The following is a 25926-nucleotide window of genomic DNA, read 5'->3' on the forward strand; positions in this document are numbered from 1 at the left end:
CCGTCAGTACCGGGAGACGGGTCGAGATGGAGGAAGATGCGACCGGCAGCAGGCAGTCGCCTGGAGCGGCGGCTAGAGTGGTCGCTGCGGCCTAGGGCTCCGGGCCTGGAGTTCGCCTCCAACGCGGCGGAACCGCCCTGACCCCAGAGGGTAAGCGGCCATCATCTGGTGGCTCCGGAAAACCGGGGTCTCGGAGGAACAGGAGCTGTCAAGGAGGCAGCAGGCGCCTGCGGGACCGGGTGGGCCCGTCACGCAGTTTGGGGGTAAAGGTTGATTCTCACGAAGCACCTCTTTGTGTCGGAGAAGCTCGAAGGTCGCTGTCAGCGAAAGAAGAGCAGCGAGGGGCACTGCCGAGGACCTAGAGGCGGCTGTGCGGGGGTCGGGATCGAGGCTGCAGAAATGTAGTGTCACGTGGGGGAGGAGGTGGCGGTGTGTGTGTGTGTGTGTGTGTGTGTGTGTGTGTGTGTGTGAGAGAGAGAGAGAGAGAGAGAGAGAGAAAGAGAGAGAGAGAGGTATGTGGAGTCACGTGGGTACCTGGAGCTGACCAGAGTACTGGGTGGGCATCGCACCAGCGATGATCTGGAGCGAGTATTGGGAGTACTGCCAGCCTCAGGAGATGCATGTCCTCAGGGCATGGGGGCCAGTTTGTAGATTGCCCCACATTAACAAGGCAGGCAGCTCCAAGCCTCAATGCCAATGCAATAGGGAGAACAGGTAGGACGTCAAAACGTTCCTGTTAGCAGTGAAATGGAGACCCAGCCCCAGGAGTGTATTGTTAGGAGGTGATTTGATTTGACATGGTGGTTGACTGCAGATCTGAAGGAGTACAGTGCTTGTCATTGGGCTGAGTTCCAATGACCGATAGACAGAGGCTGCTCCTGACTTAGTCATAATGGTCCTGGACTCCTAGAGTAACTAGGAGTTGTTGTAATACTGACAATTCATGATAATTTAAGCAATGCTTTCTGAACCATGGTACACATATTACACATGGAAATTTTGCTGAAATGTGAGCTCACCCTTATATTCTAGTTCTTTTAAATTTTTTAAAAAGACTTATTTGCTGTTTGTTTCTTTTTTCTTTTTCTTTCTTTCTTTCTTTTTTTTTTTTTTACCAGCGCACTGCTCAGCTCTGGCTTATGGTGGTACGGGGAATTGAACCTGGGACTTTGGAGCCTCAGGCACGAGAGTCTCTTTGCATAACCATCATGTGATCTATCCCTGCCCCCCCTTTTTTTGGTAGAGACAGAGAGAAACCGAGAGGGAAGGGAGGAGTAGAGATAAAGAGAGACACCTGCAGCCCTGCTTCACCACTTGTGAGGGAACTTGAACCTGGGTCTTTGCTCACTGTAACATGTATGTTCTTATCAGGTGCACCACTGCCCAGCCTCATCTTATTTCCTTATTAATGAGAGAAAGGAGAAAGAGGGGAGAGAGAGAGAAAGAGAAATAGAGCATCACTTTGGCACATGTGATGCTGGAGATTAAACTCAGGATTCATGCTTGAAAGTACAAAGCTCTATTCACTGTACCACCTCCCAGGTCACCTAGATTCTGTTTCTTTTCTTTTTCTCATTTTTTAAAATATTTTTGTTGGGAAGATTAATAGTTTACAGTGGACAGTAACTACAACTGTTGGCACTTGTGTAAAATTTCTCAGTTTTCTGCAAAATACCCTAAAGCACCACCCTTGACCCTCCTCCACCATTGTCCACCAGGACCTGAGTGCCCTCCCCCATCCTTTTTTATTTATTTATTTATTTATTTACTTATCCCCTTTTGTTACCCTTGTTGTTTTATGGTTGTAGTTATTGTTGTTGATGTCATCATTGTTGGATAGGACAGAGAGAAATGGAGAGAGGAGGGGAAGACAGAGAGAGGAGAGAGAAAGACAGACACCTGCAGACCTACTTCACTGCCTGTGAAGCAACTCCCCTGCAGGTGGAGAGCCAGGGGTTCGAACCAGGATCCTTATGCCGGTCCTTGCGCTTTGCACCACCTGTGCTTAACCCGCTGCACTACCGCCCAACGCTACCATTCTGTTTATATATATATATATATATATATATATATTTTTTTTTAAATCTTTATTTATTTATTGGATAGACACAGCCAGAAATTGAGAGAGAAGGGGGTGATAGACAGGGAGAGAGACACCGGCAGCCCTGCTTTACCACTTGTGAAGCTTTCCCCCTGCAGATAGGGACCAGGGGACTCAAACCTAGGTCCTTGCACACTGTAACGTGCGCTGAACTAGGTGCGCCACCTCCTGCCCCCCCATTCTGTTTCTAATAAGGCTGCCCAAGCTGCTATCTGCACTGCTCTGTATAGCAAGGATTTAGAGCAGCATTTTCAGTAGAACTTTCTGCAGCAACAGAAATGCTTTAATTTTTATAATATACATTTTTTAAAATTTATTTTCCCTTTTGTTGACCTTGTTGTTTTTTATTGTTGCTGTTATTGATGTCATCATTGTTGAATAAGACAGAGAGAAATCAAGAGAGAGGAGGGGAAGACAGAGGGGGAGAGAAAGACAGACACCTGCAGACCTGCTTCACCGCCTGTGAAGACTCCCCTGCAGGTGGGGATGCTTTACTTTTTACAAAATGCTTCCATGCCTCTTAGCTCATGTGAGGTTATGCCACACTTGCATAACTATAGCAGGTTTTATTAACCCCATTTCATTGATGAGAATTAATTTCAATGAAGTGACTTGGTTCTTTTTTTTTTTTTTGATAGGACAGAGGGAAATCGAGAGAGGAGGGGACGAGGGAGAGAGAAAGATAGACACCTGCAGGCTGTCTTCACCACCTGTGAAGTTATCCTTAAGTAGTGGAACCTCAACCTGCTCTGTATTATATAACTTGCACACTTCTTGCTGAAAGGTCAGAACCATTTCCTGTTATGCCACCTTCAGCCTCCCTTTCTCCCAGCTGTCCCTTTCCCCTACCTGGCACTCCATTCTCTCTCTCATCCACAGTCATGTCTGAGGGTCCACAGGCTGAGTAGGGTGTGATAATGGCCCTAGGTCACAAGTGTTCAGTAGGTCCCAGCATCTCTCTGTCTCTTCATATCCCTTTCACACTGAGAACATGGGATCCCAGGTGACACATATCCTGGACTAGGGAGATCCTGACCCCTTCTCTTGAGGGGCCTTGAAGGAGGATATTTACCCACTAGATTTGGTGGGTACACCAGGCTGAAACTGGGGGAAAGACCACATTTGCCCATAAAGGGGTGTCAGCGATCCAGCGGTGCCCATGCTGGAACCCCACCTTTATCTCATTTCCAAAAGCCTGGGTCCCCCATTTTATTTTTTAATTATATTATTTATTTATTTATATGCTAGATAGAGATAGAGAGAAATTGAGAGAGGAGGGAGCAATAGAGAGGGAAAGAGACAGAGATACCTGCAGCCCTGCTTCACCACTCATGAAGCTTTCCCCCTGCAGGTGGGGACCAGTGGCTTGAACCCAGGTCCTTGCACTATAATGTGAGCGCTTAGCCGGGTGCACCACTGTCTGCCCCCCCATTTTATTATTATTTATTTTAATTTTTATATTTATTTTTTATTTTCCCTTTTGTTACCCTTGTTTTTCATTGTTGTTGTAGTTATTATTGTTATTGATGTTGTCGTTGTTGGATAGGACAGAGAAATGGAGAGAGGAGGGGAAGACAGAGAGGGGGAGAGAAAGATAGACACCTGCAGACCTGCTTCACTGCCTGTGAAGCGACTCCTCTGCAGGTGGGGAGCCGGGGGCTTGAACTGGGATCCTTCAGCTGATCCTTGCGCTTTGCACCACGTTCCCTTAAGTTGCTGCTCTACCGCCTGACTCCCTATTATTATTTATTTTTACCAGACCACTGCTCAGCTCTGGCATATGGTGGTAACAGGAGATTGAACCTGGGACCTCTGAGCCTCTGACATGGAAATCATTTGCATAACCATTATGCTGTCTCCCTCCACCCTGGGTTCCCCTTTTGGCCAGCCTAGTAGACTTTTTTCCCTTTGTTTTTAAGATTTCCTTGTTGTATAAGGCTAAATATATTGTTTTGTTTCTTTATTTTTGTGCATGCAAGATTTCACTGTTCCAGGTCACTTTTTCTTTCTTTTTTTGCCTCCAGGGTTATTGCTGGGCCTCGGTGCCTACACTACGAATCCACTGCTCCTGGAGGCCATTATTGCCCCTTTATTGACACCCCCCCCCCCCCCCCCGCCTACAGGTGGGGCAAAGATCTATCTTATCTTGACTTTGCTTTCTTTTTCTTTTCTTTCTTATAAGATTGATTTATTAGTGACATGGAGGAGGGAAGTGTGGAGAGAAAAGCAGGGCATCACTCTGCCAAATGCAAGGCTGGGCATAGAACTTGGTACCTCATGCTTGAGAGTCCAACACTTCATCTACTGCACCACATCTGGGCTGTGACTTTGCTGTTTTCTCTTGCTTTGTTTCTTCATTTCCTTTATCCAGATGAGTGAGGCCATTCTGTATTTTCCTTTTATGTAAGTCCCTTTAGTATTTCCTGTAGAGCTGGGTTAGTGGAAATGCAATCTATTAACTGTTGTTTTTTGTCTAGAAGACTCTTCATCAGGCCTTCACACTTGTGTGCTAACTGAGTCAAATAGATTCTTCCTGCGTGGAGGTCTTTTCCATTCAGAAGTTTGTGTCCTGCCAGTCCTTTCTGTTGAGAAGTCAGCTGACAGCCTGATGAAGGTTGCTTATCTTTGCAGTGTAGTTACTGTGTGCTTCAGTGAGCTTATGTTTGGAATTTTTTTAATTAAAATTTTAAATTTACTAATGATAAAATATGAGGAGAAAGAGAACCTGAGCTTTGCTCAGGCATATTTGCATTCACAGTATTATCTCCCAAGCCACTCTTGGAATTCAGTTGTGTTTTTTTTTAATTTTTTTTATTATCTTTATTTATTTATTGGATAGAAACAGCCAGAAACCAAGAGGGAAGCGGGAGAGGGAGAGAGACACCTGCAGCCCTGCTTCACCACCTGCAAAGCTTTCCCCCTGCGGGTGGGGAGTGGGGGCTCGAACCCGGGTCTTCGTGCACTGTAATATATGTGCTCAGCCAGGTGCGCCACAACCTGGCCCCGGAGTTCAGTTTGTTTATGAGAGTGGGAGAGGGAATCAGATCATCACTCTGGCACATACAGTGCTGGGCATCAAACTTGGGACCTCATGTTTGAGAATTCAGTGGATTATCTACTATGCCACTTCCCAGACCACCCACTCTTGGAATTCTTAGAAATTCCTGAATCACAACAATAAAACAACAAGGGCAACAAAAGGGAATAAATAAATAAATAAATAAATTCCTGAATCTGAAGGTCTAGCTCCTTCTCCAATTTGGGGAAACATTTGGCTAATATTTCTTTTTCTTTTTTTCCTCCTTTTGTTGCCCTTGTTGTTGAATGTTGTTGTGGTTATTATTGTTGTTGTTATTGATGTCATTGTTATTGGACAGGACAGAAAGAAATAGAGAAACGAGGGGAGACAGAGGGGGAGAGAAAGACAGACACCTGCAGACCTGCTACACCACCTGTGAAGCGACTCCCCTGCAGGTGGGGAGCCGGGGGCTCAAACTGGGATGGATCCTTATGCCGGTCCTTGTGCTTCTCGGGCTTAACCCACTGTGCTACCGCCCGACTCCTTACCCTTCCCACCATGTGTGCTTAAACTGTTGTGCTACAGCCCAACCCCTGCTAATATTTCTTCAAATAAGAATTGTATCCCTTGTGGCCTGGCACTGTAGGTAGAATATAGGACTCTCAAGTATGAGGTCTTGAGTTTAATTCCAGCATTTCATGTGCTAGAGTGATTTCCTGGTTCTCTCGATGCTCCTCTTTCATGAAGTTAACACGCATACACACACACAAATTTAATAGTCTGATGTCAGCCCTTCAGGCTGACTTTTTAGAGTGAGAGGGAGAGAGGGAAAGACATCACACCAGATCTTTGTCCTTACCTAAAAACAAATTTTTAAATGGTGAAGCAGTGCTGCAGCTCGCTCTCTCACTCTCTCTCTCTCCCTCCCTTCTCTCCCTTCTTCTCTCCTTCTCTTCCCATCTCCCCCTCCTACCAGTTTCTCTGTGTCTCTATCCAATAAAAAAATTTAGAGAATGCTTCTTTAAAAAAAAAAAATATATATATATATATATATTTTATCTCTCTCTGTTTCTCACCCTCTATTTTTAAAATACATATATGAGAGAAAGAGAAAGATACACAAAGACAGCAGGGTGGTAGCACAACGGGTTAAGTGCACAAAGTACAAAGCTGTAAGGACACGATCAGGATCCTGGGCCCAGCCCCAGGCTTCCCACCTGCAGGGGATCACTTCACAAGCAAGTAAAGCAGATCTGCAGGTGTCTGTCTTTCTCTCCCTCTGTATCTTCCCCTCTCAATTTCATTCTTTTTATCAAAAATAAAATAAAATAAATGGATGCAGGAGCAGTGGGTTTGTAGTGCAGGCAATAACCCCAGCGATAACCCTGGAGGCAAGAAAAGAAAGATAAATAGAGAGAAAGACCAAAGCGCTGCTCAACTGTGGCTTATGGTGGTGCTGGGGGGTTGAACCTGGGACCTTAGAGCCTCAGACATGAAAGTCTTTGCATCAACATTAATGCTGCCTCCCCAGCCCTTTAGCTCTGTATTTTCAATTCCCCAGTGGGAGCTAATGGGTCGCCTTCAGCAGATTTGAAGGTTTCTTTTTTTTTTTTAATATTTATTTTATTTATTTATTCCCTTTTGTTGCCCTTGTTGTTTTATTGTTGTAGTTATTATTGTTGTTGTCGTTGTTGAATAGGACAGAGAGAAATGGAGAGAGGAGGGGAAGACAGAGAGGAGGAGAGAAAGATAGACACCTGCAGACCTGCTTCACCGCCTGTGAAGTGACTCCCCTGCAGGTGGGGAGCCGGGGTTCGAACCGGGATCTTTATGCCGGTCCTTGTGCTTTGTGCCACCTGCTGCACTACAGCCCAACTCCCTGCAGGTTTCTTAAAGGCAGAATATGTATGTGTTCTCCATCACCTGAACCCCCCCCGCCACACATACACACACACACACACACACACACACACACACACACGCACTTTAACCATGTAGACCTGATTCCTATGCTTAGCAGTGAGGGGGCCAAGCATGTTTCCCACCTCATGGCTTCTAAGACTCTTCAAGGTGGCAGCTGAACTTCCAGATGCTCTTTTTTCTTTTCTTTCTTGCCTCCAGGGTTATTGCTGGGGCTTGGTGCTAGTAATATGAATCCACTGCTCCTGGCGTCCATTTTTTCCATTTTATTGGACAAGACAGAGAAATTGAGAGAGGAGGGGGAGATAGAGAAGGAGAAAGAGAGACCTGCTTCACTGCTTGTGAAGCATCTCCTCTGCAAGTGGGGAGCCAGGGACTCAAACCCAGATCCTTATGCTTAGTACTATGTGCACTTAACCAGGTGCACCACCACCAGCCCCCAGCTACTCTTTTGCTCATCCCTTCTGGCAAGAGTTATTGAATAACCCAAGAGAACTCTGACCCTTGTCCAGTCCTGACTTGTGAACTCTGTGCACCGGAGGGAGAGGACACTGATGAAGTGCCCTCTGGTGTGGAATGTCTACTTCTTCCCAACACTTGTACCTTATGCAAATGAGAAAGTGATGTGGGTCAGGAGGGTTGGCTTGGGACAGCACAGGAAACAGAGTCCAGGAGATAGCACACATTTTACCATACGTAAAGACCCTAGTTTCAGCCCGTGCCACCATGTGAAGCACTATGCAAAGCTTCACTAGCAGTAGAGCAGTACAGTGGTGTCTCTCCTCTCTCTCTCTCTGCCTCTCATGCTCTATTTTAAAAATAAAATATAATGAATCCATGGGAGGGTGGTAGCTAGCAGGTTAAATGCACATGGCGCGAAGCGCAAGGACAGGGTAAGGATCCCAGTTCAAGCCCCCAGCTCCCCACCTGCAGGGAGGTTACATCACAAGTGATGAAGCAGGTCTGCAGATGTCTGTCTTTCTCTCCCCCTCTCTGTCTTCCCCTCCTCTCTCCATTTCTCTCTGTCCTATCCAACAGCAACGACAGCAATAACAACAGTAATAACAACAAGGGCAACAAAAGGGAGAAAATAGCCTCCAGAGCAGTGGGTTTGTAGTGCAGCCACTGAGCCCCAGCAATAACCCTGGAGGCAAAATTAAAAAAAAATTTTTTTAATGAATCCACTTGGAGTATTGGGAGTCTTAGCAAAGACACTTGCACAAAAGAGGGGGTGAGAGGATGTGGTCTAGGAGTCGATACAGTGGATGGGTTTGACCCCTGGCATTGCATGTCTGGTATCCTCCCTCCCCCTTCTCTCCTATCACTTTTAATAAATAAATACATTACTTAAAAATAGCAGAGTAAGGTAAGGCCTTCTGTAAGTGGTGACAGAGGCACCCTCCTGAGTATGAAAAACTGAAGCATAAAGCAGAGTGCTCCCCTTCACTCTGGAGGAACAACCTGAATGTCATTCCATGACCTGTCATTGGTCTACTTACAGGCCCCTGTCCTGCTGGATGCTACATTTGCCCTGAGCTCTGTTGGTTGGGCCAGAGAACAGGCCACGGTGCAGGGTCCCTGGTAGAGGCAGGACCAATGATTCCAGAAGCTGGAGGGCAGGAAGGGGGAAGGGGTTGTCTCTGAGGCCGGGTAGGCTTTCTGGAGTTGGTACTGGCTCCCAGACAGAAAGGGTCAGTTCCATGACTGGTGAAGGGTTCAGGGTAGGCAAGAATCGTCAGCTGGCTGGGTCACAAGGTCATCCAGGCATTGGAGAGGTGAGTGCCCAGGAGAGGAAGCCTGAGAATGGGGCTCACGTCCAGGAGGGGCCCGCGGGACATTCTGACCACTTTCCTCGCCCCCAGGACCACAGGATGGAGGACAAGCGTAACATCCAGATCATAGAGTGGGAGCACCTGGACAAGAAGAAGTTCTACGTGCTGGGCGTGGCCATGACCATGATGATCCGCGTGAGCGTCTACCCCTTCACGCTCATCCGCACGCGCCTGCAGGTGCAGAAAGGCAAGAGCCTCTACCACGGCACCTTCGACGCCTTCATCAAGATCCTGCGGGCTGACGGTGTGACCGGCCTCTACCGGGGATTCCTGGTCAACACCTTCACCCTCATCTCTGGCCAGTGCTACGTCACCACCTACGAACTCACCCGCAAGTTCGTGGCGGACTACAGCCAGAGCAACACGGTCAAGTCGCTGGTAGCTGGCGGCTCAGCCTCCCTGGTGGCCCAGAGCATCACGGTACCCATCGATGTGGTCTCCCAGCACCTAATGATGCAGCGCAAGGGGGAGAAGATGAGCCGCTTCCAGGTGCGGGCCAGCCCAGAGGGACACGGGGTCGTGGCTTTTGGCCAAACCAAGGACATCATCAGGCAGATCCTGAGGGCTGATGGGCTGCGAGGCTTCTACAGGGGCTACGTGGCTTCACTGCTGACCTACATCCCCAACAGCGCCGTCTGGTGGCCCTTCTACCACTTCTATGCAGGTCAGCAGGGCAGGAGGGGCTGGTGCTGCCCCCAAGTGTGGGGGTGGGAGACTTATTTATTTATCTGTTTACTTATTTTGACGGCAGAAAGAAATGGAGAGGGAAGGGGATAGAGAAAGAGTGACAGCTGTATCACTGCTTCACTTGTGAAGCTTTCTTTCCTGTGGGTGAGACCTGGGAGCTTGAACCTGGGTCTTAGCACACAGTAACATATATATTCTACACTGCCCGTTTTTTTGTTTGTTTGGTTGGTTTTTTACCAGAGCACTGCTCATCTCTGGCTTATGGTGGTGTGAATGATTGAACCTAGGGCTTTAGAGCCTTGTTGTTTTAACCAGGCTGGCTTCACGGCTTCACGGGCGGGTAACAGAGACCACCAGAGACACACGGCTGATCTGAGAACGCAGCTTAATCTTTATTCACGAGCGGGCAAACATGTGCTCTTCGTCTTTCTCCTCCGGCGGCAGAGAGGGACTCTCCTAAACTAACCACCACACCAGTATGTCCTGCATCCTTCTCCTCCTTCTCCTCCGGAGGCTGCGGCAGGAACTCAGGAAGTACCTAGGGTAGGGGGCGGGGAGAAGGGAGTAGCGGGGAAAACTAGCAAGGGCCAAACCAAATCTCCCGGCGGCAGGGAGAGCGAGACCAAACCAATGTGAAGCATAGCAACAGAGCCTCAGGCAGGAGAGTCTCTTTGCATAACCTTATGCTATCTATCTCCACACCCCCGCTCCCATTTTTCTGATTTATGTTTAGTGCCTACAGTGCCTGGCATCAAGTAAGGATTAAGAAAATTAAATATTGGGAGTTAGGTGGTAGCGCAGCGGGTTAAGCTCAGGTGGTGCAAAGCGTAAGGATCCGGGTTTGAGCACAGCACCGGCACCCCACCTGCAGAGTCCCTTCAGTGAAGCAAGTGTCTGTCTTTCTCTCCCCCTCTGTCTTCCCCTCCTCTCTCCATTTTCTCTCTGTCCTATCTAACAATGACAACATCAGTAACAACAGCGATAATAACTACAACAATGAAAAAATAACAAGGGCAACAAAAGGGAAAATAAATAAAAAAATTTTTTTTGAATGATAGCATAATGGTTATACTATAGACTTACACCTGAGACTCTTGCATCACAAGTTCAGTCCCTGCACCACTGTAAACCAGAGCTCAGCAGTGTGCCCGGATTTAAAAAATAAATAAATGGAGAAGAAGGAAGGAAAATAAACTAAGAGGCTGAATGAGTTAGCATCATGAGGTAGGAATGGAGAAAAAAAAAAAGCACTGATTAGATTGGGAGTCTGGGTCTTGCAGCTGGCAGGTCTGGGGGCTGGTTCTGAGATAGTCTAGATACTCCTCCTAATGTCCTAGGAGACAGAGGTAGGCAGAGGCAGGGCCACGGATCTGATTGTTTCGGTTTGTATAGACTTTGGGGAGGCAAGTGATTAGGAATCAGGAGAGGGATGGCCCTGGTGGTCTTCTGGAATTCTGCCTGGCCTCTGGGGCTTACAGAAAGAACCTCACCCCTGCCCTGCCAGCCACCACCTTTACTCACCCCCAATATTTATTTATTTTATTATTATTATTATTATTTATTTTTTAAATTTTTACCAGAGCACTGCTCATCTCTGCCTTATGGTGATGCAGGAAATTGAACATGAGACCTCAGAGCTTCAGGCATGAGAGTCTGTTTGCACAAGCATCATGCTATCTATCCCCACGCTATTTATTTATTTTTCACCAGAGCACTTCTTAGCTTTGGGTTATGGTGGTGCTAGGGATTGAATCAGGACCATGAAGCCTTGGACATAAAAGTCTTTTGTATAACCATTATGCACCCCAATTTTTAGTTGTCTGTCTACAAACTACCCAAACTAAGAACATGAAGGAAAGGGGAAGGAAAAAAAAGCACCACCTTTCTTTCACCACATCAGGCTGACATTCCCTCCCCCCCCCCCCATATATATATATGATAGAGAGGTAGAAAGGCAAGCAAGATGCAGAGAGAGACAGCAGAGTACTGTTCTACCATCTGTGGACCTTCTCCTGATTCCAGTGCCATGGCATTCCCACTTGGTGCCAGAGTTAGGACCTGAGAGTTGGCACATTGATAGATAAGGTGTGTGCTTTGCCAGGTGAGGTGTCTCCAGAGGAAACTTAACCTGAAAGGTAATTTTGGTAACAGAATTGTAGAGATAACAAGGGGAGAGAATCTTGGAGAGGATGAATTTATAGTTGAGATTATCACTCTCACTCAGGCAAAAGCCAACAGCCTTTCAGTGACTTCAGTCTGAGTGACTCCTTTCTCAGGCCTCATCTGCTAATCTGCCCTCCCTCCTTGTGGCCCTGGCAGACTTGAGATGTGCTTCTGCCTCCAGGGCCTACGAGTAGGATTGTCATCTCTGAAAATCACTTTCCTGGGGCCGGGTGGTGGTACACCTGGTTGAGCACACACATTACAGTGTGCAAGGACCCAGGTTCGAGCCTCCAGTCCCCACCTGCAAGGGAAAACTTCACAAGTGGTGAGGCAGTGCTGCAGGTGTCTCTGTCTTTCAGCCTCTCTATCTTCCCCTACCCTCTTGATTTCTATCTCTATCCAGTAAATAAAGAGAATAGGGAGTTGGGCAGTAGCGCAGTGGGTTAAGTGCAGGTGATATGAAGCACAAGGCTCCGGGTTTGAGCCCCCGGCTCCCCACCTGCAGGGGAGTCGCTTCACAGGTGGTGAAGCAGGTCTGTAGGTGTCTGTCTTTCTCTCCCCCTCTCTGTCTTCCCCTTCTCTCTCCATTTCTCTCTGTCCTATCCAACAACAACATCATCATCATCAACAACAATAATAACTACAACAGCAATAAAACAAGGGCAACAAAAAGGGAAAATAAATCAATTAAAAAATTTTTTTATATTTATTTTATTTATTTATTCCCTTTTGTTGCCCTTGTTGTTTTATTGTTGTAGTTATTATTGTTGTTGTTGTTGTTGGATAGGACAGAGAAATGGAGAGAGGAGGGGAAGACAGAGAGGAGGAGAGAAAGATAGACACCTGCAGACCTGCTTCACCGCCTGTGAAGCGACTCCCCTGCAGGTGGGGAGCCAGGGTTCAAACCGGGATCCTTATGCTGGTCCTTGTGCTTTGCGCCACCTGCGCTTAACCCGCTGTGCTACAGCCCGACTCCCTAAAAAAATTTTTTTTAAAGTAAAGAGAATAAAAATAATTTTTAAAAAAAGGAAAAGAAAAACACTTTCCTTGGCTCCTTGTGATTTGCATTCCTCTTTAGGCTTTTGCTGAGATCTTAACCCCTCTCTTCCTTTCTTTTCTTTTTTTTTTTTTAATTTATTTCTTTATTGGGGAATTAATGTTTTACATTCAACAGTAAATACAATAGTTTGTACATGCATAACATTCCCCAGTTTCCCATTTAACAATACAACCCCCACTATGTCATTTATCATCCTTCATGGACCTGTATTCTCCCCACCCACCTACCCCAGAGTCTTTTACTTTGGTGCAATACGCCAATTTTTCTTCTCTTCTCTTCTCTTCTCTTCTCTTCTCTTCTCTTCTCTTCTCTTCTCTTTTCTTTTCTTTCTTTCCCAGAGCACTGCTCAGCTCCGGCTTTTGGTAATGTGAGGGATTAAACCTTGGACTTTGGGGCCTCAGGTATCAGAGTCTCTTTGTATAACCATATGCTACCACCACCCAGATATTTTTTTCTTTTTTGAGGGGAAAAGGGAGTAGAGAAGGAGAGAGAGAGAGAGGCAGAGAGATACTTACAGTACTGCTTCACCACTCATGAAGCTTTCCTCCTACAGGTGGGGACCAGGGGCTTAAACCCAAGTCCTTGTGCACTGTAACACATTCACTTAACCAGGTGCGCCTTAGAGAGGACTCTCATTGGTACCAGGGAGAGTACTCATTCTGTTAGAGCAATAGCTTGCACCCAGAGGCTATAGTGCTCTGGTTGGCAATCTCTTCACTTCCACCCCTGATATTGAAGTTTCTAGACCTCTGCACCTCTCCCAGGCCTACATTTTCTTTCTTTCAAACTGTATGGAGATAGAGCAAGAGAGAGACATCCCAGCACAGCTCCACCATGCATGGAACTCCCCTCCCGCCCTCTTCTACCATGCTGCTGTCCCATGTGGTGCCGGGGCGCAGGCTCCGGGTCTTGATCTTGTAAGGCATGTGCCCTTCAGGGTATGCTAGCTCTTCGTGCTCCCTGCTTTATTTGTGTTTTTTTTTTTTTAATTATTTCCTTTTGTTGCCCTTGTTTTATTGTTGTAGTTATTATTACTGTTGTTGTTGGATAGGACAGAGAGAAATGGAGAGAGGAGGGGAAGACAGAGAGGGGGAGAGAAAGATAGACACCTGTAGACCTGCTTCACCGCTTGTGAAGTGACTCCCCTGCAGGTGGGGAGCCGGGGGCTCGAACCGGGATCCTTACGCCGGTCCTTGCGCTTTGCGCCACGTGTGCTTAACCTGCTGTGCCACTGCCCGACTCCCTTTATTTGTGTTTATAATTAGCCCACATCACCTCTGACACAATTCTTTTTTTTTTTTTTAATTCCCACCAGGGTTATCAGTGGATATCCATGCTACTAGTGGCTATACCCCACACCCAATTTTTCTTCTTTATTTGATAGGACAGGGAGGGGGGGGAGAAAGATAGATACCTACAGAGCTGATTCACCATTCATGAAGTGACCTCCCTGCAGATGAGAAGTGGGGGCTTAAACCTGGGTCCTTGTATATGATATGTGCACTTACCTGCATATGCCACTGCCTGGCCCCCTGTTTTGCTTTTGTACTTAACTGTCTGCTTCTGTTAGAGTGTGAGTTTCACAAGGGTAGGAATTTGAGGGTCTTTGATTTACTGTCACATCCTTAAATTGAGATGTCTGGTTCAGGGTAGCCACTCAGTAAGCCCTTGCTGGGCAGTGAATGAACTCTCACCCAGGAGCATCAGAGAAGTAATGAGAAATTCAGTTGCCAGTGAATTTTTAAAATATATATATTTTTAGTTATTATTGGATAGAGACAGAGAGAAATTGAGAGAGGAAGAGAGACAGTGAGACACCTGCAACCCTGCTTCACCACGCATGAAGCTCCCCTCCTACAGGTTAAGACCAGGGACTTGAGGGAGTTGGGCAGTAGCGCAGCAGGTTAAGACCAGGGGCTTGAAACTGGGTCCTTGTAATCACTCCCGTAATGTGAGTGCTTAATCAGGTGCACCAGTGCCTGGCCTGCCGGTGAATTCTCCCAGCACTACTCAGAACAGGTGATCTGGGTGCTTCTCCATCTTTGTTGACAGCATTTACAAAAATTGATTTTCTTTTTTTTGCGCTCTTGAAAAAAGTTGGAGAAATTTAGGTTACCGAGCTGGTGTGGTGGCTCTGCCCGTGGACTCTAAGGCAGACAGAACTTCAGGTTCAAACCCTGCCCTCACCAGAAGCTGGTGGTTTGTTGCTCCAGGGGGGAAAAAAGTTGGAGAAAATAAATCCCTCACTGTAGAATATGATCACTTTTCTCTTACTAGAATGGTAACTTAAGAGATGGTATAGTGGATAGGGTGATGGACTCTCAAGGATGAGGTCCCCAGTTCAATTCTGGGCCAGAGTGATGGCTTTGGATCACTGTCATTAACAAATAAGTCTTTAACAACAACAAAGTATCTATTTTTAAAAAAATATTTATTCCCTTTTGTTGCCCTTGTTGTTTTATTGTTGTAGTTATTATTGTTGCTGTTGGATAGAACAGAGAGAAATGGAGAGAGGAGGGAAAGACAGAGAGGGAAAGAGAAAGATAGACACCTGCAGACCTGCTTCACCACTTGTGAAGCGACTTCCCTGCAGGTGGGGAGCCGGGGTTCACACCGGGATCCTTACGCCAGTCCTTGCACTTTGCACCACCTGCGTTTAACCCACTGTGCTACCGCCCAGCTCCCTCTATTTTTTTAAATATTTAAAAATTAGGAGCCAGGCGTTGGTGCAGTGGGTTAAGCACACATGGCACAAAACTCAAGGACCGGCAGAAGGATCCTGGTTCGAGCCCCCGGCTCCCCACCTGCAGGGGAGTCTCTTCACAAGCGGTGAAGCAGGTCTGCAGGTGTCTGTCTTTCTCTCCCCCTCTCTGTCTTCCCCTTCTCTCTCCATTTCTCTCTGTCCTAACAACAATGACAGCAATAACAACAACAATGACAATAAACAACAAAGGCAACAAAGGGAAAAAATAAAGTTTCTTAAAAATTTTTTTTAATTAAAATTTTTGTTTTATTTATTTTGGAACCAGAGAGAAATAGAGAAGGAAGAGGTAGAGAAAGAGAGACACGTGGAGCTCTTGATAGAGGCTTCCCCCTTGCAGGTGGGGGCCAGAGGCTTGAACCTGGCTTCTTACATACGGTAACATGTGCATTCAACCAAGTGCACCAGGGCCCAGCCCCAATTTATCTATTTTTTTAAAATTTATTTTCCCTTTTATTGCCCTTGTTTTTTGTTGTTGTAGTTATTATTGTTGTTGTTATTGATGTCGTCATTGTTAGATAGGACAGAGAGAAATGGAGAGAGGAGGGGAAGACAGAGAGGGGGAGAGAAAGACACCTGCAGACCTGCTTCACTGCCTATAAAGTGACTCCCCTGCAGGTGGGGAGCCAGGGGCTTGAACCGGGACCCTTATGCCGGTCCTTGCGCTTCATGCTGCATGTGCTTAACCCACTGCACTACCTCCTGACTCCCAATTTATCTATTTTTAAAAAAATTTATTTATAGTGATCCAGGAGGTGGCGCAGTGGATAAATTATTGGACTCTCAAGCATGAGGTCCAGAGTTTGATCCCCGGTAGCACATGTACCAGAGTGATATCTGGTTCTTTCTCTCTCACTAATAAAATAATAATAATAAATAAATAAAAAATAAAAAAGTGATAAAAATTATTTATAAAATAAAAATATCAGCAAGACCATAGGACAAGAGGGGTACAATTCCACACAATTTCTACCACATTCTCCCTTGAAAGCTTTCCTGTTCTTTATCCCTCTGGAACCATGGACCCAGGGTCATTATGGAGTGCAGAAGGTGGAAAGTCTGGCTTCTGTAATTGCTTCTTTGCTGGACATGGGCGTTGGCCTGTCTCTCTCTTTCCCTAGTAGGGCAGGGCTCTGGAGAGGGGGTCTACGACACATAGGTGAGGTCGTCTGCCTAGGAAAGTCAGGTTGGCTTCATGGTAATATCTGCAACTTGGTGGCTGAAAAAGCATTAAGATATAAAGCAAGGGGTCGGGCTGTAGTGCAGCGGGTTAAGTACACATGGCGCAAAGCGCAAGGATTGACTTAAGGATCCTGGTTTGAGCCCCTAGCTCCCCACCTGCAGGGAGGTCACTTCACAAGTGGTGAAGCAGTTGTGCAGGTGTCTGGCTTTCTCTCCCCTCTCTGTCTTCCCCCCCTATTGATTTCTCTTTGTCCTATCCAACGACAGCAATGACAACAATAATAATAACAACAAAAACAACAAACAATGGCAACAAAAGGGAAAAAAATAGCCTCTAGGATCAATGGATTCGTAGTGCAGGCACTGAACACCAGCAATAATCCTGGAGGCAAAAAAATAAATAAATAAAAATAAATAAAATAAAGATAGAAAGCAGAACAATCTGTTTAATAATCAGGAACCTGGGAGTCAGGCGGTGGAGCAGCAGGTTAAGCGCACGTGGTGCAAAGCACAAGGACCAGTATAAGGATCCGGGTTCAAGCCCCTGGCTCCCCACCTGCACAGGAGTTGCTTCACAATAGGTGAAGCAGGTCTGCAAGTTCTGTCTTCCCCCCCCCCCCCATCTTCCCCAGCTCTCTCCATTTCTCTCTGTCCTATCCAACAACAATGACATCAATAATAACCACAATAATGTTAAACAACAAGGGCAACAAAAGGGAAAATAAATAAATGAGTATAAAAATAATAATAATAATAATCAGGAGCATAAAGGCAAGAATATAGCAGATGAGATTTGGGGGTCTCCATTTTGGAAAAAGCTAGGAAGTTTATTTTTGGTATATTCCAAGGGCCCATAACTTTACTAGTTTTTGCCTGAGCCCAACACCTAGCATGCAGATAGACCAAAGGTATTGTCTGAGGAGATGGTGTCAGATCCAGAGGCGCCAGGTGTGGGATGTCAACCCTCCAGCTCCAGTACTCCAGACCTTTCCTACCTCATAGGACTCCTTAATTCCATTCTGGGTGGTGCACTTCCCAACAAAGCCACAGAACCTAGACATAGACCAGGGCCCATGTGCACATGGTAAGTTAGGGGAAATATATACCTTAAAGTAAAAGTGCATAATAGTTTGCAGTGATTCAGTAAGTGCAGCAGGCAAGTAGAAAGACCTTAAAAAAAAAGACACCATAAAATACTTAATCAGATAGTTTCTACTTAGACCTAGATACCCTCCTTACATACTTCCTATTTCACTTCCTTCAATCACTCCAAGTCTAACCTTGTTAGACAAAGTAAGTATTACAAAAGCTAGATAAGGACAAGAGATTGGCATACTTTAATGAGGGCTCTTTTGGTTACTACCAGGCTACCCCATCATCTGCAGCCCTAGTCAGGGAATCCTGGGATTCCCACACAGAAATGATGGCCTAGACCTCTAACAGATCCCTCTCTCTACTGTCACTGGTCATTTCTATCAGGAACCCCTTTGTGGGTCCCTACAGGACCTTGCCCTCAATGTGGATGAACAATGGTAGGGACCCATTCTCCAAAGGGAGGTTGAGCCAACATACTCTACTATTAGAGGAAGATGGGTCTGGCAGTAAGTGCAGTCTAGAATGTTCCTAGCTATGACCACAGAATGTGAATTCAGACCTACAGGGATGCAGAGGTTATATACAGGCTCCTGTGCTGAATATAGGACCAGATCAAATAAAAAAAAAAAAAAAAAAAACAGCAGGGATAGATAGCATAATGGTTATGCAAAGAGATTCATCCCTAAGGCTCCAAAGTCCTAGGTTCAATCCCCTGTACCACCATCAGCCAGAGCTGAGCAGTGCTCTGGTATAAAAAAAATTAAAAAATAGGGAGTCGGGTGGTAGCGCAGCGGGTTAAGCGCACGTGGTTCAAAGTGCAGGGACCGGCATAAGGATCCCGGTTCGAGCCTCCAGCTCCCCACCTGTAGGAGAGTCGCTTCACAGGCAGTGAAGCAGGTCTGCAGATGTCTATCTTTCTCTCCCCCTCTCTGTCTTCTCCTCCTCTCTCCATTTCTCTCTGTCCTAGCCAACAACAATGACATTAATATCAACAACAATAATAACTACAACAATAAAACATCAAGGGCAACAAAAGGGAATAAATAAATATAAAAAAAAAAGAAGGAAAAAAAAAGAGGCAAGGGTAGATAGCATAATGGTTATAGTAAGAGACTCATGTTTGAGGCTCCAAAGTCCCTGGTCTGATTCCCACACCACCATAAGCCAGAACTGAGCAGTGCTCTGGTAAAAAAAAAAAAAAAAAAAAAAAAAAAAAATGCACTGCCCAGTTCTGGCATATATATATATATTTGCTCGCACCATTGTGCAAGTCCTGCAGTATCCCTCTGAGTTATTTCCAGGCCCTGGATTTGTTGAGTTGAGAGGAGCAGCACGGGTATAAGATCTGTACCCCAGATGGCCAAAGCAACAGTGGATCCCAAGATAGATTTATTTATTTATTTTTACCAGAGCACTGCTCAGCTCTGGCTTATGGTAGTATGGAGGGGTTAAACCTGAGACCTCAAAGCCTCAAGAATGAAAGTCTCTTTACATAATCATTATGCTATCTACCCCCACCAAGATCTCAAGATTTCTACACTGAAAAAAGGGAGAGAGGGGCCAGGTGGTGCACACCTGGTTAAGCGCATATATTACAGTGCTCAAAGTCCTAGGTTCAAGCCCCCAGTCCCCACCTGCAGAGCTGAAGCTTCACAAGTGGTGAAGCAGGATTGCAGGTGTCTCTCTTGCTCTCTCCCTCCTTATTGCCCCTCCTTTCTCAATTTCTCTCTGTCTCTATTCAATAATTAATTAATTAATTAATATGGGGGGGCAGGCAGTAGTGCAGCAGGTTAAGCACACGTGGGGCAAAGCGTAAGGACCAGCATAAGGATCCCGGTTTGAGCCCCCAGCTCCCCACCTGCAGGGGAGTCGCTTCACAGGCGGTGAAGCAGGACTGCAGATGGGGGGAAAATGGCCTCCAGGAGCAGTGGATTCATGGTGCGGGCACTGAGCCCCAGCAATAGCCCTGGAGGCAATATATATATATATATATATATATATATATATATATATATATATATGTATATATTACACACACACACACACACACACACACACACACACACACATATATATATATATATATATATATATATATATATATATATATTGAGAGAAACCAATGAGCAGAGAGGTTTTTGCAGTCCCTCATCTCTAGAGGGCTCTTTTTAAAGATTTATTTTACTTATAAGTAAATAGAGAGAACCAGAACCAGAACATCACTCTAGTCCATGGGATGCTGTGGATTGACTTCAGGGCTCCATGCTTAAGAGTCCAACACTTTCTCCATTGTACCACCTCCTGGGTCACCACTGCTTTTTATTTCTTTAGTTAATTAATTAATTAATTAACTTTATTGCTACCAATGTCATCATTAGGGTACAATGCCTGCACAACAAATTCACTGCTCCTGGCAGCCATTACCCCCCTCTCTATTTTTCTATTTTTATTAGATAGGGTGGAGAGAAATTGAAAGAGGACAGGGAAAGAGAGAGACACCAGTACTACTCAGACTAGCTGATCTGAGTGTGATTCCATCTTTGTAGGTAGCATTTAAAAAAAATTTTTTTATATTTATTTATTTTCCCTTTTGTTGCCCTTGTTTTTATTGTTGCTGTAGTTATTATTGTTGTTGTTATTAATGTCGTCATTGTTAGATAGGACAGAGAGAAATAGAGAGAGGAGGGGAAGATAGAGAGGGGGAGAGAAAGACACCTGCAGACCTGCTTCACCACCTGTGAAGCGACTCCCCCTGCAGGTGGGGAGCCGGGGTTGGTACGCCAGTTCTTGCGCTTTGTGCCATGTGCGCTTAACCCGCTGTGCTGCCGCCTGACTCCCTATCTGTAGCATTTTAAAAAATGGATTTTGTGGGCGGAGGGTAGGTAGCATAATGGTTATGCAAACAGACTGTCATGTCTGAGGCTCTAGAGTCCCAGGTTCAATCCCCACCACCACCATAAGCCAGAGCTGAACAATGCTCTGGTTAAAAATAAATAAATAAATAAACAAACAAATAAATAAATAAATAAAAATGGATTTTGTGTGGTCCAGGAGGTGGAGCAGTGGATAAGGCACTGGACTCTCAAGCGTGAGGTCCTAAGTTCAATTCCCGGCAGCACATGTACCAGAGTGATGTCTGATTCTTTCTCTTTCTACCCCTCTTTCTCATTAATAAAAATAAGTAAATAAATAAATGAAATGAAATGGACATTGTTTGTGAGGCTTCCCTCCTGCAGATGGCAACTGAGAGCTTGTACCCAAGTCCTTGAGTACCATAAATGTATGCGTCCAACTGGGCGCAACCCTGCCCAGCTTCTATTTCTCTCTCTCTCTCTTTCTTTCTTTCTTTTGGGATTATATTAGTTATTGACGGACATTGGGTACAGTCTCTCATCTCCCTGTGATAAATGTCTGTAGCTAAACACCTTTTTTTTTTTTATTTAATTTAATTTTTTTGTTTGTTTGTTTTTTAACCAGAGCACTGTTCAGCTCTGGCTTATGGTGGTGCGGGGGGATTGAACCTGGGACTTTGGCGCCTCAGGCATGAGAGTCTGTTTGCATAACCATTATGCTATCTACCCTCTGCCCGCTAAGCACCTTTTTAAGCAAATTTTGTTTGTTTATTTATTTGTCCGTGTGGAGAGAAATCATGCATGCACACACACACCAGAGGGTCACTCTGGCACATGCTATGCTCAGAGTATCTGAGGGGAGACAAGGAGGGGGTGGTACTGAATGTCTTGAAGTCTTGCCTTTCCTCTGATTCCAGAGCAGCTCTCTTACTTCTGTCCCAAGGAGTGCCCTCACATCATCCTCCAAGCCATCTCGGGGCCCTTGGCTGCAGCCACCGCTTCCATTGTCACCAACCCCATGGATGTCATCCGAACCCGGGTGCAGGTAAGATAAGCCTCCTCCCCAAACTCCTCTCAGGGAATGTGACCATCAGGACCCCTAGACCCCCTGAACTCCTTGGGAAGTCATTCTGTGGTCCAGCCTGTCCTCTGCTGGTCACTGCCTCTCATCTGCAGAGCTAAGCTCGGCTCTCAGTAACCTGGGCTCTCAGTAACCTCTGAGCACCTCTTCCACCTGGTCAGCTGCCTTGCTCGCCTCTATTCGTTTCCCCACTGTATCTTTAGGAACATTCCTCCAACCACTTGTACTATTAGCACAGCACATGGACCACTCTTTCTTGCTTTTATCTGTGGTTATTAGAAATTTTGATTCCATGAGCTGGGGAGGTGGCTAGAGGTACATCACTGTCTTTAGGGTTTGGACCCCATGCTACATGGGACATGAGAGCAAAAAGAAAAATGCCACAAAGTATGGAGAGGTGCTTTGCTTATTAACAAAAGAGAGAGCGTGGTGGTGCACCTGGTTGAGTGCACATGTTACAATGCACCAGGACCCCCCCAGGTGCAAGCCTCTGGCCCCCATCTGCAGGGGGAAAGCTCTGTGAGTGGTGCCTCTCTGTTTCTCTCCCTCTCTATCTCCCCCTTCCCTTACCATTTCTGGCTGTCTTTATCTAACAAATATAGTTAAAATTTCTTAGGGATTCGGGCGGTAGTGCAGCAGGTTAAGCGCAGGTGGCGCTAAGCACAAGGACCCGCATAAGGATCCTGGTTCGAGCCCCTGGCTCCCCACCTGCAGGGGAGTTACTTCACCAGCAGTGAAGCAGCTCTGCAGGTGTCTGTCTTTCTTTCCCCCTCTCTGTCTTCCCCTCCTCTCTCCATTTTTCTCTGTCCTATCCAACAATGACATCAATAACAACAATAATAGCTACAACAATAAAACAACAAGGGCAACAAAAGGGAATAAATAATTTTTAAATAAAATTAAAAAAATGGGGGAGTCGGGCGGTAGCACAGTGGGTTAAGCGCACGTGGCACAAAGCACAAGGACTGGCATAAGGATCCCAGTTCAAGTCCCCGGCTCCCCACCTGCAGGGGAGTCCCTTCACAGGCGGTGAAGCAGGTCTGCAGGTGTCTATCTTTCTCTCTCTATTTCTCTCTGTCCTATCCAATAACAATGACATCAACAACAATTATAACTACAACAATAAAAAAAACAACAAGGGCAACAAAAAGGAAATAAATAAATAAATACTTTAAAAAAAAAAAAAAGAGGAAGAAAGATTCAGTGTGTCACAAGCAATCTAGGGAACAAACTCATGACCATGCCTGTGAGCCCAACACTTTATTCAGTGTACCACCTCCTGAGCCACCCTCTTACTAAAAAAAACGGGGCGGGGGAGGTGCAGCCAGTGACACATTACCGTGCACAAGGACCTAGGTTTAAGTCTGCAGTCCCCACATTCAGGGAGAAAGCTTCGCGAGTGGTGAAGCTATACTACAGGTGTTTCTCTGTCTCTCTCCCCCTTCCCTCTCAATTTCTCTCTGTTCTATCAAATGGAATAAGCAAAGTTTAAAAAAAAAAAAAAGTGAGGAGATAGCCTAATGGTTATGCAAAAAAGACTTTCATACCTGAGACTCTAGGGTCCCAGGTTCAGTCCCTGACACCCAGAGCTAAGCAGTGTTCTGGTTAAAAAAGAAAAAGGAAAAAGGGGCTGAGACGGTGCTTCAGTGGTAAAATGCACGCACACGACCCTGGATTCAGTCCCTACTGCCAACAAGAAAACACACAGAAACAACCAAATGCGTCCAGGAGAGTGGATTCACTGAGTTATGGTGAGATGGGGAGGGAAAGAAAATAACCTTAGCGGGCTGGATGAGGTCAGCTTCCCTGGCATCAGGAAGTGGGGAAGGAGCTGGCTGGGAAGGTCAGTCTAGGAGTTTTTGTCACCGGGAAAGAATGTCCCCTACTGCACACAGATCTGAAGGTAGGTAAATTGACTTCTGATTGGTTTGTAGATAACAGGTGCACAATTCCATAACTGTCCAGAGCCTTCTCTGGGTGTTCCCAGAGGAGACCCGAGGGGAAGGACATTTTTTTGTCCTTTAAGTGGAAGGGACAGGGTTTGAGGAGTTTCCAGACTGGTAAAGCATGCATGCAGACTAGAGGCATAGCTGAATTTCCCAGGGTGCTGCAAGGGTGAGGAAAGCAGAGGCCAAGTGAGGGTACAGTGGAGGAGTGCGCTAAAGGGGCAGGGAGAAGTTCAGGGAAACCTAAGGAAGGTTAGTCAGCATCTGGGGAGGTCTGACCAGAGTGCACCTGTCCTGAGCAGGCATCTCCCTGAGGTGAGGGTTGGTGGCAGCATATGGGGTGGGAGAGTGAGTGTTGAGGAAAAAAGAGCATGAGACCTAGGGGAACGGGGGCTGGGACCTGGTGGTGGCAGCACACATTACAGTGCTCGAAGACCCACGTTCAAGTCCCTGGCCCCAACATGTAAGGGGAGAAGCTTCACCAGCAGTGGAATAGTGCTGCAGGTTGTCTCTATGTGTCCCTCTCTACCTCCCCCTCCCCTCTCAATTTCTGTCTATCCTAAATTAATTAATTAAGAGAAAAGAAAAAGAAAGTATAACCCAGGAGGTGGCCCGGTGGGTAAGACATTGAATTCTCAAGTATGAGGTCCTGAGTTCAATCCCTAGCATCACATGTGCCAGAATGATGCTCTGGTTGTCTGTCTCGATCAATCAATCAATCAATCTTGAAAATTAAAAATAAATAGAAAAGAGATCCCTCCATAGCAAGGCCTCCAGTGGGATAAGGAGGGCTGGCCACAGAATGAGAAGAGAAGCTCTAGCTTTGAGGGTCCAGGGGGGTCAAAAATCAGAAATTGGGGTCCAAGTAGTGGTGCACATGTTATAATGCACAAGGACCCAGGTTCAAGCCCCTGGTCCCGACCTGCAGGGGGAAAGCTTCAGGAGTGGTGAAGCATTGCTACAAGTATCTCTTTCTCTCTCCCTATCTCCCCCTTCCTCTCGATTTTTCTCTGTTGCCATCCAATTAAATAAAAAAATAAATAATCAGAATCCAAATCAAAGACTGGCAGAGCCTAGAGCAGCTTAGAGATGATGTAACTCAACCTTTCTGAGACCAGAGATAGGACCCCAATTCCAGAACATCCGGATGGCGATGACACCATCAGCAGTGTCTTATATTTGAGGAAACGGGGGTGAAGAGAGTCACACACATAGCCTGTGGTCACAGTGTCAGCCAGCTGAGGGGCAGCATTGCAACCTGGGTAGGTGACACCGGTGTCCTTCCCCTCCCCTCCCTGACTCCCCTGAGTGCCCTGGCCCCTCCACTTCTTGCACATGTTGCCTTTTGCAGGTTGAGGGCAAGAACTCCATCATCTTGACCTTCCGGCAGCTGATGGCAGAGGAGGGGCCCTGGGGCCTCATGAAAGGCCTCTCTGCCCGAATCATCTCAGCCACCCCGTCCACCATCGTCATCGTGGTGGGATATGAGAGCCTCAAGAAACTGAGCCTGCGCCCAGAGCTGGTGGACTCACGACACTGGTAACCAGTGGTGGGGAGGAGCTCCCACACTACCTGCTGAGGGTGGGGGCAGAGTGAGGAGGCCTGCGCCTCGCCCAGTGCCCCCACCACAGGCCTAGCCCCGACCTGGTCCTGGTGGCCTGTCTGAGACAGTGACAGAGACTCTGAACTGCTTGTGCTGAAGAAGCTCCACAGCTGGGCTCCTTATCCCGTTATTCTATGCCTCTGGCCAAACCCGGATCCCTCACTCTGTCCAATCCTGAGGCAATCTGCTGTTCTTCCAATCCCACCCTGCCATCTTCTGTCTACCCGAGAGCCTGAGAAGAGAGCCTGTACATAGAGCTTGTTGGCCGCCACTAATTCTTCCTCTAGGCCCTCTCTGGACTCCAAGCCATTTCCATCAGCTACTTCCCTGACTCATCTCTTAGGCTTCCTTCTTTTTTTATTTGGAACCAAGATGTCCACCAGACTACTATGCTTTGCTTTGCACTGAGGGGCAGGGCACCCTGTACTTTTTCCACAAGGAGTAGGAGCAGCAGCACAAACCTCTGGCTCCCCAAAGCACTCACCCTCTCTTTGGAGAGTCACTAGGTAGGGGTGGGGGTGAAGAAATGTTCATACTTTGGGGTGTATTGTCTTGTTTCTTTCAACTTCTGTGAATCAGACTACCTGTCTCAGTCCTGCTAACACCCTGATCCTGTAGTCCAAG

At 46.4% G+C, this 25926-nt stretch overlaps 1 protein-coding gene across 2 annotated transcripts; it reads left to right on the top strand.

Moving 5' to 3' along the window:
* SLC25A44 (solute carrier family 25 member 44) lies at positions 1–25635 on the top strand. 2 transcript variants are annotated; one of them, XM_007535445.3, is made up of 4 exons: positions 1–150; positions 8903–9536; positions 21590–21717; positions 25051–25635. In XM_007535445.3, the coding sequence occupies exons 2-4, from the start codon at positions 8912–8914 to the stop codon at positions 25240–25242; spliced, it is 945 nt and encodes a 314-aa protein (XP_007535507.1). In that variant the 5' UTR covers positions 1–150; positions 8903–8911; the 3' UTR covers positions 25243–25635. The 2 variants fall into 2 exon arrangements, with proteins under 2 accessions (XP_007535507.1, XP_060057597.1); XM_060201614.1 differs by lacking the exon at positions 1–150 and adding an exon at positions 2734–2885.
* Positions 25636–25926: the final 291 nt, after the last annotated feature.

Source organism: Erinaceus europaeus, chromosome 11 (genome assembly GCF_950295315.1).
Source record: "Erinaceus europaeus chromosome 11, mEriEur2.1, whole genome shotgun sequence".
Classification (NCBI taxonomy): Eukaryota; Metazoa; Chordata; class Mammalia; order Eulipotyphla; family Erinaceidae; genus Erinaceus; species Erinaceus europaeus.

Excerpts from the sequence above, each read along its gene's own strand:
- SLC25A44 (XM_007535445.3), top strand. The coding sequence starts at position 8,912 with ATGGAGGACAAGCGTAACATCCAGATCATAGAGTGGGAGCACCTGGAC. Across the intron at positions 9,537-21,589 it reads CTTCTACCACTTCTATGCAG|AGCAGCTCTCTTACTTCTGT; the intron begins GTCAGCAGGGCA and ends CTCTGATTCCAG. Across the intron at positions 21,718-25,050 it reads TCATCCGAACCCGGGTGCAG|GTTGAGGGCAAGAACTCCAT; the intron begins GTAAGATAAGCC and ends TGCCTTTTGCAG.